Consider the following 12,500-nt stretch of genomic DNA (forward strand, 5'->3'; position numbering starts at 1 on the left):
TTAGTAATACCTGAGTTATTAGAAATGTTTTGGCAATACAAATGAGAATTTTTGAAAAGGCTGTATGTAACTGAATTGAGGCATAGTCATAGAGCGAAAGAGAGAGAGAGAGAGAGGGAGAGGGAGGGAGAGAGAGAAAAAAGAGAGAGGAAGAGAGAGAGTGAGAGAGAGAGAAAGAGAGAGAGAAAGAGAGAAAGAGAGAGAGAGAGCGAGAGAGAGAGGGAGGGAGGGAGGACACAAATGCAGGACCAATCCTGATGTCACTAGCCCATGGCAAGGGCGTCCTCATAAGGGCTGGGCGACTGGACTGAGGTAATAGCCTGAGACAACTGCCATGGCTCTCACTGGTAATGGCTGCTGTGAGCGCCCCACCTACAGCAGCCCTGTGTGGGAGCCATTAGTCCACCCCATGCAGGACGTCCAGAGGCATTCAGAGGAAGCCCACAGCTCCTGCGGATCCTTCTAGAACCAGCAGCGCTTTGCTTTATTCTTGCTCCATGCTCGGCTCCTCTGCAGGGGTCCAGGAGGGTTTGATTTTTTTTTTTTCCTGTCTTATTTCATTTTGTAATGGCTGTTTGCAGTTGCTGGATGGTGTGTTGACTGGGGGGAACTCAGGTTAAATCCTGCTGCTCTCTAAAGCACATTGGATGTGTGTCCTGCTTTTAGGTTGGAATCGGTTACACTTCACTTGAACATCACACTACTTTACATGCAACTCTTTACAGTATATATCTACAGACTTAAGGGTCGTTTATACCAGGAACGATAACTATAAACTATATCTATGACGATAAAAGCCTACACACTGATCAACAATAAGGGAAATCTCTGCTCGTGTTGATGAATGTGATGGCTATAATTTGATGGATTCTGATTGGCTGTCAGCTTTTTATTGCTCTCAAAATTGTTCTGAAAGGGATCCCCAACGACATCATGCCGTTAACGTTCTTGATGCGAACGGCCCTTGACTGCATATCAGTTTCTGTGCTTATGAACACATTACGAATACTTAATAAACATTCACGATGGTGGCTTATACTGTATGTGCTTTGTGGATACAAGTTTTAAGGATTATAGATTTAAGTAATATCGAAATGGTAATGTGGTAAGTGGTAATATCGAATCCTTTATTTTCCACCCAGTCCACTCGACACCCTTGAAATTACCTCAAATAGACGCTGACTGGATCAGCTTCTGCTCTGATTTCCACACAGGGGTCTGGGCCCGGAGCTGACCCAGGGTCAGCCATGCGGTCTGCGCTTCATGAATCACTGCCTCATGCTCTCCGTGCTAACACAAAAAGATTGTTCCGGAGGCCTTGACAAGCATGAACCCAAACTAACCGCGCCTGCTGCAATCCTCTACACCTCTTCACCTTGACAGGTGCGAGGAGGAAGTGTTGCCGTGACAACCCGAGAGTGGAGTTCAATGCCCTCTGATTTTTTTTTTTTGGTTTGTTTCTTTTTTTCTCTTCGTCCGACGAGGGCTGAGGGCAGTGTTAACCAGGGTCACCTGCCCACTGCTGAAGGTGCTGAATAGAACCGAACAGAATTTCTTTTCAGGAAATAAGAAAATAGCAAAAAAATCTTATTTTTTTTAAGAGTCCTTGTCTCTTTTCTCAGTCTCTCCCGATTGTGTTGCTTCCTCCACTTCATTTTTCTTCATCACTTATTCTCTCATCCTCTGACCACTCTTACCTCATCAAGTCTTCCTGGATCTCTTGCTGCTCTCGCTCTCTCTTCTTAAAATCTTCTTCCAAAAAATGTTCTCCCCCTCTCTCTCTCTCAGATTCAGATTCAGATTCAATGTGCTTTATTGGCATGACAAGGGGTATACTTATATTGCCAAAGCAATCAGAACAGAAGTACAATAGTAGTACAATACTACTATAGTAGTACAATAGTAGTACAAAATGTGTACAGTAGTACAATAGCAACACAGTTCTTAAAATAGATAAAATATTTGTATGTGTGTTTGGGGGGGGGGGGTTGATTTTGTGTGTGTGTGTGTGTGTGTGTGTGTGTGTGTGTGTGTGTGTGTGTGTGTTTGTCTGTGTCTGTGTGTCTGTGTGTGTGTCTGTGTGTCTGTGTGTGTGTCTGTGTCTTGATACAGTAGGTCATTCAATGTCCCTCAGGTTGTGGCATGTCAATACATATTGGGCTGCAAGGTTTGCTTTGTTTCCTTCACCCAATAGTATTTTAAATTTGTTTTCCTCACTTAGATCATCAAAATGAGGAATTTCTAAATGTAGTTTATTAAAGTAAAAATTCCTAGTTTGGGACAAGGATGTACACTGTAGGAGGAAGTGCAACTCTGTCTCTACCTCACCTGTCGAACAGTGACCACATATTCTTTCTTCTTTTGGTTGCCAAAAAGAAGTCTCTCTCTCTCTCTCTCTCTCTCTCTCTCTCTCTCAAATCCCTCTTTCTCTCTCTCTCTCTCTCTCTCTCTCTCTCTCTCCCTCTCTCTCTCTCTCTCTCTCTCTCTCTCTCGCTCTCGCTCTCTCTCTTCTCTCTTCCCTGTTTCTCTGTTTCCTCCTCCCTACTCTTTTAAAAACACAACATGCTTGAGACTGATTACTTTAGGTACTCAGAGCACTGCGTCCTGCTGCTGCCGCCCTCCTCCCTCCTGAGTCTGGCTGGAGAGCCCAGTAGGCCAAGCCAGTACAAACCACACACACACACACGCACACACACACACACACACACACACACTCTCCCACTGCTGATGAGCTCAGATTGATTGCCTCTTGTCCATAAGAACGGGTTCCGAATCTCAATCAATTTCAATCAATTCCAAAGTCCAGAAACACAAGCTGCACAGTTTGAAATTGTATTGTGTGTGTGTATTTGTTCGATGATGCTGTTTCTACTTCAACATGCTGCGAGTTCAACAGTTACGACAGAGAAAAAAGAAGAATGACAATGGGTATCTAGAAGGGATGTCAGGGGTCCTAGCAGTTTGACAGTTTGACATGAAAGAGAATCTGGGGGGAGAGTCCTTTGATATACACTCCCTCATCCATCATCAGTCAGAGTTTTGAAACACTCTTTCTCAGCCACTGAATGACTATGATCGGTGTGTGTGTGTGTGTGTGTGCGTGTGTGTGTGTGTGTGTGTGTGTGTGTGTGTGTGTGTGTGTGTGTGTGTGTGTGTGTGTGTGTGTGTGTGTATGTGTGTGTGTGTGTGTGTGTGTGTGTGCGTTTGCGGAGGCTGTCTTCATAGAGGACTAACGTCAGGAGGTCATGAGATGAGCTCGGGGTCTGGGGGGAATATGATCATGACCGCATGTTCTCCAAAGGCTCTTTCTTTCCAGATGGTCCTATTAGAGGTGATGATGTAGCCATGGAGACCAACATCACTTCAGCCCCAGGCTTCTAAATCAGTGGCCTTCACTGAAAAGAACCACACTATGAATACTCTGCCATATGAATCAACTTCAAGGGTACAGTACATACTTCATAGAGACACTCGCAATGACTATAACAAGTGAGGGAACTCAATGTCCTGCACTTAACTAGCGCCTCTCTAGATAGACAACATGTACAGTATGTTTAAGCATACAGTATAATGTCTTTCTGTGGCTTAAGTTTCAACGCTCTTGAGTCCCAGCATGTGCTTTCCATTCTCTGTGCAACGCTTAGCTCAATCTTCAACTAACATCTCTAAACAACCCAAACTTCTTCAACAAACCAAAGAGCCGTTTTGCGCTCCAATATGACATCTTGAACTGCACCTCCGGCATCCAACCAAAACATCCTCGTAAATCTGTTCCACATATTGAACGTTAGAGTAAACTCACACATCTGTTGGGAATCTTAGCTGGGAGGGCCAACATGTTCTACAGTTCCCTATTGTTGTTGTTTAGGCCAAGGCAGCTGTAAAAGGTTTCAGAAGTGGCCTGTGTATCTGAGGCAGATCACCCACAAAGTGTTTGCATTTGAGGAGGATGTCTAATCTAACAAGTCTTTCTAGAATGTTTTGGTAAAAGGTATTACAGTTGAAAATTGACCTGCTTCCTGACATTTACAAAAATATTAATGAATGTGTGTTGCCTTTCTACATATATAAGTAAATGAAATTAAGTCATTAAATGTTGCAACAAAAGAGAGAAAAATAGGGAAATATATCCATGAAGTGTCTCTAGTCATTTATGAAAGCATTAGGATCACAGATCAGCATTCTTTCATTAGCCAGCTGATTCATATCTGAAGATTTGCTTACATGTCACATCAGGAAGCAAAGCATTGAGAAGACATTATCACAGGGCTTAAAGCTGGGACAATTTTTGTGCCTGAAGTTATCAGTAATTTTCGAAGCCTTTATATACGATTATCCACTTCCAAATCTTTAACACCGCATTTCACGCTCAAATTCTGTAACAGTGCCAGGGAACTGTACGTCCCGACTATCATGCATCACCAGGTTTGCAATTGGCCCCACAAAAGCACACAGCCCAGACAACAACACCAAGACAATAAAAATGAGAGCAATTACATGACTGTTTATGCATTACGCCATTTCCTGTGAGTGGGAGTGTCTAGTCCGTGCTGGGCAGAATCGCAGGCTTTCAGAGCCCTGCGGCCTTGAGGAGGTGTTTTGTGGCTGTTTGACTGAAAACTAATATTGTTCCTAAATCAGGTCGAGGCGTTGTGTTTTGTCGGCCCATTGTAGTAGAAATCGAGAGAGGCAATTACTTTGTGTCAAGGCTTCAGACCCACCGCTATTCTGCAAGTGGAGGCCGAGAGACGAGACGAGAGTTGCGGCGTGTTGTGCTCAGAGTCGCTCTGTTCACAACAGCACAAAGGCCAGCACCTTATCTAGGTTAAGCAACGCTTCCCTGACACCCAACGAGCGACTAGACATCACAGAGGATCCGGTCCACGCGTGGCCTGGACGCGGCCCAGATCTGAACCGCGTCCGAGGACTGCTTACACCAGCGGATGCCCAAGAGGGATGGATTAGCAGCGAGATAATACATCTAAAAACTGAGCAAATCTCATCCCCCTAAAAGGACTTACGAGGTGCAAATGTCGGCTTTTTTTTTTGATGCTCTCATTAAATCTTTTTTAGAACAAACACTTCTGTTCTGACTGGTCTGTGCAGAGGGCTTTAAAAATAGCCTGAAGACACAGAAGAACAAGTAACTCAGCAAGAAAGAGCGCAATATTAACGCCTTCATTCCACCCAACACTAAACTAGGACATGAGACTGCATCCTCTGTCCATGCCACTACTGCAGAGAGAGCGATAATTCAAGATGCAGGTATCGCACAAATACAGCACAGAGCACACAGGCCAACAAACATGTTATGTCGATTTTTCTGAACGCATGTCAAACCATCTGCCTGTAAGCCAAGAAAGGTGATACTTTCCGCTCAATATGCTCTCCAAAGCCGACACTTATTTGGATTTGTGCATTACAAACCACAGCATTCAAGTGTAACGCATTGATTTACTGTACACCAGCCACTTATCTAGTTCCTCCTTTTCTTGCATTACTGATGCAAACATCAGATGTTATTTTAACAAGAGGAGTCATTAGCAAAATTAATAATAAATAATAAACAAAATTCATCCATTAACATTGTGTGGTTTGAGGTTAGAGATGCATGCTCCATTTGTTCACGGCACAAATTAAGGGCACTCTCAAATCAGATTCATGCGCTAATCTTGCAGGTATCAAAGCCCTTATGAAACTATTCATCTCCCGGGCACAGGTTTATGAACACATCCGTAGTCTTTATGTATCTGGGAATCTCTTTCCTCTCACCCGGCTGCCACTGTATCCATGATATACTCGGTCTAACTATGGTCAACAGAACAACAACTCCAAAATCAATAGGCCGTCCAATCGATCTATTGCCCTACATATCTACTGGACTGAACGAGATCGGCTTGCCTGTTGCTGTCCCGTTCTCACGGCGCTTTTCCTCTGTGCTCTCTCCCTGCACCACCATGAGCAAAAGGTCCTTGGGTCCACCTCATGCAAGGCATTTGGACATACAGTAGTCTGTCTGGGCCATCTAAACCAGCCAGAGAGCATCAACAGAGACGGGGAAGCCTGTCTGCCAATTACTCTCTGTGTGTGTGTGTGTGTGTGTGTGTGTGTGTGTGTGTGTCTGTGTGTGTGTGTCTGTGTCTGTGTGTGTGTATGTTTCTGTATCTGTGTATGTTTGTGTGTGTGTGTGTGTGTGTGTGTGTGTGTGTGTGTGTGTGTGTGTGTGTGTGTGTGTGTGTGACACACAGACAGGGGAGATGAGCAGGCTTCAGCAGCAGTCATAAGAGAGCAGGTAAAGGCCAAGGGCGGCTTTCAGCTCCTTCAAGGCGGAACACAGAAAGGTCAAACACGGCCATTTTGAAGCAGACCACCAGGCTGTGGCTAAATTAGCAGCGGAGGTCGAGTCCAACATCAGAGACGGCGATGTGCCTCGCCACAGCATGAACAGAGAGAGCAGACCAGAGACGAGACGAGACATGGGCAACCAGAGGAAAAGGGTAACTGGTGTCTAGCAGACCATTTCATCCAAAGCAAGCTGAGCAACACTAACTCACAACAGCAGGTTTGGGGGAATCGAACCCCGGGGTCACCCAACCGTCGGACGCCCACGCGACCCCTGCCCGATCCCGCCACACCCGCACGGCACCGCAAAAGCCCCGCCGGGCAAAAGGACGGACGTCCCCCGTCCCCCGTCCTCCGTCCCCTACCTGTCCTGCGCGGGACGTTGAGCTCACCTTCGCTCTGGCCCATGTGGATGCTCCAGTAGTTCTGCAGGCACTGCAGCTCCTTCTTCATGCCGCGCTTGCAGCGGCAGCTGTAGAGGGCGCTGTCGTGCAGCACCTCCAGGGCCGACTGGCACTCCTGCTTGTTGGCCAGCATGCTGGTGCGGTCGCGGCCCACCAGGCACTGGCGCATGACGCGGTAGCTGGAGCTGCACTGCGGGCTGCCGTTGCACATGTCGCTGGCCTTGAGGCAGTCCACGCCAGCCTCGCCATCCACCGCCACGGGCACCAGCAGCCCAGAGGAGCTGGCGCAGGAGAACACTACTTCATCTGAGAGGAGCAGGAGGAGGAGGAGGAGGAGGAGGAGGAGGAGGAAGGTGAAGCGGAGGAGGAGAGGAGAGAGGGAGAGGGAGAGGGGGAGAGGTCAGCAGGGGAGAGGAATGAAGACAAGAGAAGAAAGGAGAGATGAAGATTAAAAAGAGGGAGAGAAGAGCCCAATATGAGCAGAAGAGGATGAGAGAAGGAGTGAAACAGTGAGAGAGGATGGAATATGGTATGTGCCAGACAGGGTAACAAAGAAAAAAAGCGAGGGAATGGAACAGGCATAAGAGGAGTAGAGAGGTACGTTGTAGACAGTGAAAAGAGAGTGGATGAGTACAAAGGAAAGGATGAAAGAGTGAAAAATGGAGGCGAGAGAGGAGCAGAGGGGATGAGATATGAGAGAAGATGAGCAGAGAGGGGATGGAGAGAACAGGTGAGAAGAGAGGGGATGGAGAGAACAGGGGAGAAGAGGAAATGGGAAGGAAGGCACCGTGAAGTAGAGGTGGAGGAGCGAGGGAAGAGGAGGGTGGTGGGGAGGAGGTAAAGAAAGACATGATGGGTGGAGGAAGACAGAGGACATGACAGTTGAGGTAATGGTAGGAATGTGAAGTGGTGGGGGGTGGAGAGGGTGGGCAGGCCAGATAAGAGAGGGGGAAGAAAGAGAAGAGGATGGAGGAAGAGAAGAACATTGAAATGTGTTGCATCAACTGTTACTGTTAGTGTTCAGCATGCCATCAGCAAGAAAAATAGTTCAGCCATAGAACGGGCATAACTAAACATGCAAAAACAAGACAAACCACGATATTACATCACGATGGGTAAGCCATCCCACAGCAACACTCCAAAAACAGCAGATTAGATCTCGATTTCTTTACATATATATATCCTATACTATCTATCCTGTGGAATGCTGGAAATGTATACAAATTTAAGATGGAGTAAATCACAGCATCAAACAAGCCTGAGAAGAATAGACTGGCACTGGCGTCTTACGAAATAAACCTTATGTGGAAGGACATGGTCCACTGTATGTGTGATCACGTGCAGACATGGACAACACTGTTCAATATAACAGGTACAATTCAATAGATGGTCAGACGCACAGACAAACAAGCACACCAACAACACTGAGCTCTCCTTGAGCTAAAAACAGCCATTCTCTCATTTGTCGCTTAAACCAAATCCAGGAAGTCGAAAGGGTGTGTCTGTCTCATCAGTGACAAGAAATGCACAGCTATCTCACTGTTATTTGCCAGTTTTTTTTTTCTCTCTCTCCGGCAGAGAAGAACAGCTCATTTGTGTAATCTGTTGGCTGAGAATTGCTTGCATGAGTAAGCCTGGCTTTTTAATGATGGCCCAGTGCATAGCTCACAGTCTCGGAGTGGCAGAGATCAGCAGCCCACGAGCCAAATGTCAGATGTGTCAAACTGTGGTATAGGAAGCAGCATGAATGAACTGAGCCATTGTAGTCGTATTCTGTCTCAGAAAGTGACACACTTTCACCCCAAATACAAAACTTTTGTGTCATGCCTTTCCCCCCAGTCATGGCCCAGACTGATACTGATGAGAACAAATATACGACTATGTTAGACACTGGTTCACTGCAGTCTGACACTGTAGGAAAGATATGCATTTCCAAGGCTCCATCTCATTTCAGTGGAGGACTACAGTATATGGCAGGATTAATTACTGATGTATGTGGCAGATGATGCAATGTCATAATGGCCTCTTCAAATGTGGAGTTGAATGACAGAAATGGCTGTGGATTTTGTCAGAAAATGATTTACTTGAAGCTGTTGCAACTGAAGCATATATCTTTGAAACCCAAATCATGAAGGTTTTAATTAAGATTGATTGAATGACAACCAGCCCAATACAAGATGATTAATTCTGAAAACTCCAAACAAGCATTTTAAATGCTTTAGGAAGAACCAAAGTAGCTCGTCAGTAGCACTGTAGGATTGTGGTCTGAATGCTAGGCTGAACAAGACTAGACGTGTGGGGCTGGTCACCACTGACACCTACAGGTACGAGTGGACTCGTGGCTAAAGCGGGCTCGAATAAACAGGATGAACCCGTGCGAGACCAAACTCCTGACCCTTACACCAACTCTGAATTGAAAAACAAAACTGCTAGCCACACCATCCAAATGTGCATGTTATATTGTTCATAGTCATACACTTTCTTTCGTGGCGTTATTACCTCACTGTGTGTGGGTACAATCTACAAAATAAAGACGAAATAGCAAAAGACTGAGTCGAACTCTAAACTGGTGAATTAATACAGACTGTTGTGTTGTATGTAAACCAGTCTGAGAGAGAGAGAGAGAGAGAGAGAGAGAGAGAGAGAGAGAGAGAGAGAGAGAGAGAGAGAGAGAGAGAGACTCTGAAATGTATGTTTATTTTGAGGGGCTATGCCATTGACCGAGATAATGCAGTAAGGTCTACGCCGCTGTCTTGAGACTTTCGAGACGAAGTCTTACCTCTGACGGTGCGCAGTGCCTGTGACCTTGAAGGTTTTCACCTTCGCTCAGTTCCTGGGAACAACTACCTGACTGCCCTGACATCATTCCAGATCATTAACTTTAACCAATGACACTGTGTTTGGAGGAATCGTATCCAAAGACACCAATGAATACAAAAACAACAAAATCAACCTTCAAGTCACATTCAGAGACTCTTCAAAAGGCAAGAGAATTGTAGTTTTGTAGAGGAAATGCAGGTGAACATTGTTGGGCATCTCTAGTGCATTCTACGTGTATCAGTGAATATACGGAATTGCTAGGGGCACTGCGCTCAATCCATTCTCTTGCATAATTTGATGTCCACACATATAATGTGACTTTGAGCACTGGCATGTACAGTCAATCAACTCGTTTTCCTACACAGAACTATATCAACATGGCAATCACTTAGAAACTGTTTAAATGAACCATCAGACCAAACAAAACAGAAAGCTTTGTACACGTCTACGTCAGTAGCAAACATGTGTATTGCATGCAATCTTTAAAATAGGGAATTTAATACATCCATACATAATTTAAAATATAACCTCGTTGTAGTTTCCATTTGGAAACTACATTACATGTAATTCTATGTCTCGGGTGAAAAGGAGAGGGGAATGGGAAACTTTACTCACCAAACAACAGCAGTAAACCGTACATATAGAAATACATCCTGGTGAATCTAACAAGGTATCCGAGTTAAGGAGCTGAAAATAATGGTGCCCCGATGCAATTTCGTCCCTCCAAACAAATTTCTTTCTTTCCCTTGTTGCTCGTTAGCACTCCAAGGTGGTCTCGACGCATTGAATTGTAAAATATCCAAGCATAACTCCAAACCTCGCCAAACGCCAAACATAAATCATCCACTGTCTTAAAAGGCAATCAAAACTTTCTAAATTCCAAAATGAGATACAGGAATTCAACCCCAAAGTTGAAACGTTGCTGTAACGTTATTCTGGGTGCCGTGCTGACAGACTCATCTTTCCAAATGCGGGTTGCCGTATCAACGGAACGCAAGCAAAGACGCAGCGTTCACATGTGCCGCTCAGTGATCCGGGGCTGCGTCGCGGTCCAAGGTGATATTCCACCACATCCAACGACTTCCGTTAAATTCCCCCGCAGATATTCCAACGACGGTCAACTTTGCACGGGTAGGAGAGTGGTGCGTTTTAGCCAGTGATCACTGAGGGCGTGCACGATTTAGCGGAACAGTTTCCTGTATGGGGTGCGTCTGTGAGAGGTAGAATCGCTGCAAGAGGGCATTCCAACCCCATACCATTTGATTGGGCACCAGATGAGTTAATTGAAAAGGGTTAACAAACAAATAAGAACTGAGTTACCCGACTAATTCTCCCAAGGAAAGAGGGGGGACTCGGCAAATCCTCTAACTGGTGACCGTCAAACTGATTAAAAAGCGAGTCTGTTTATGGAGCGCAGATCGCTGTTGATGGGTTGCGCTTGAGAGGGAGTATACTTTTAAGCCATCTAGGCACTACACCACATGCGAGAGGAGGGTGTGCGTAAGAGACGGCACTGTGCAAACAGATCTATGTTGTATAGTTTACAAATGCATATCATAGATCCCGAAAGAATACAGGATGGTTTTAAGGCAAAGTTGACGGAATGTAGCCTAGTCGATTCATGAGAAGCGTGGAGAACATTTAAAACTACGCGAAACTTCCATCATTGCCTTTATATTTCTATTGCAAACTAAACTAATTGATATAGACAATATGTGCATTAAAAGAGAGTGCTTCGCTATAGGTTTAGCACCGTTGTGGTCATGCATATTAAACATGCGTTGTTACCATGCGTTGTCCTTTTTAAAAGCACATTCAAAAGCTTCCTCACAAATTTAGGTCGCTCTGCTTTTAAATGACAGGCCAATTATTCGTGGGTGTTATATTATGTTTAACATCCGTGATTGAGATGCAGCGAGACACTTGCCACCCTCGCCACGTCTGCACTGGACCACAGCAGAAAGTACGGCAATATTGATGTGCTTTATATGCGCCTCCATACGCCGATAGAAGACACACGTCCCTCAGCAATTTGTCATCGGCGGATTGACGAAGGGTAGCCCGCGGCGATGGCCACAACTCACCAGGCTTGAGCGGGTCCTCTGACTTTTTAGTGTCAGCGGCGAGATTAGTCATACTGTGCGCCGTGACAAGTCGAGTCGCGGGGCTGAGTACACTAGATTGTGGTCTTGTTCGGGAGGGAGCAATCTGGACAAGAGAAACAGCAGGACATTTTTCCTAAGGTACACAGAATGCAGTATAATGTCCGTTTATTAGGAAAGAAAACGGAGGTTTGATTCTCTCAGGGACATAGATTGAGTTTACTGAACTTGGAACGTATACGTAAATGGGTTGCCCTGTAAGCTACGTGCCTAGTTCAGTGGCTAGCAGTGGTGTCAGTCACGTGGTTATTTACCATCTGTGTAAGATAAAATGTAAGTTCATGTTTATGTTTTGCAGGCATATTCAACGGATCATGTAATTTCAGTCAGCTTGTGGCCTTACAGTAGGAGTGCACAACAGAGGGTATCCCTGCTCTCTCTAGTTCTGCTCAGCAGGTTGAGTTCAAAATAACAAGGATGAAACTGATGCAAGCATTTTCCAAGAACAAACGTTTTTCTTTTTCTGTCCATGTGTGCCTTCACAAAATAGTGAACATGAATGTACACGCCTTTGATGGCATCCACCCCATAGCAATCCTCAAAGGCACATATACGGTTGCATAGGGGATATGCAGAAAGACTGTATTAGGTAGGTAATGTTACACATTACAGCATGCAGGAACAGTGGCAGGCGCCCGCTGAAGCATCAGTCATACCTAGAGTGGCTCTCATGTCAGAATGCGCTGGGGTCTGCCGGCGTGCACCCAGCAGTGGGGCGTCTAAGCGGCTGCCTGTCTGAATGCCAGGCCCCACATAAATCTATGGAGCCAGC

At 45.5% G+C, this 12,500-nt stretch overlaps 1 protein-coding gene across 2 annotated transcripts in view; it reads right to left on the reverse strand.

Moving 5' to 3' along the window:
* The window catches only part of LOC134088541 (GDNF family receptor alpha-2-like), a 91,981-nt gene extending 80,997 nt beyond the window's left edge, over positions 1 to 10,984 (reverse strand). For both annotated transcript variants that reach the window (XM_062542538.1, XM_062542537.1), the window contains exons 1-2: positions 10,182 to 10,984; positions 6,735 to 7,052 (exon numbers count right to left, since the gene is read on the reverse strand). In XM_062542538.1, the coding sequence (XP_062398522.1) occupies positions 6,735 to 7,052; positions 10,182 to 10,218 (355 nt within the window). In that variant the 5' untranslated portion in view covers positions 10,219 to 10,984. The remainder of the gene's footprint in view (positions 1 to 6,734; positions 7,053 to 10,181) is intronic.
* Positions 10,985 to 12,500: the final 1,516 nt, after the last annotated feature.

The sequence above is a fragment of the Sardina pilchardus genome, chromosome 8 (genome assembly GCF_963854185.1).
Source record: "Sardina pilchardus chromosome 8, fSarPil1.1, whole genome shotgun sequence".
In the NCBI taxonomy this organism is placed as follows: Eukaryota; Metazoa; Chordata; class Actinopteri; order Clupeiformes; family Clupeidae; genus Sardina; species Sardina pilchardus.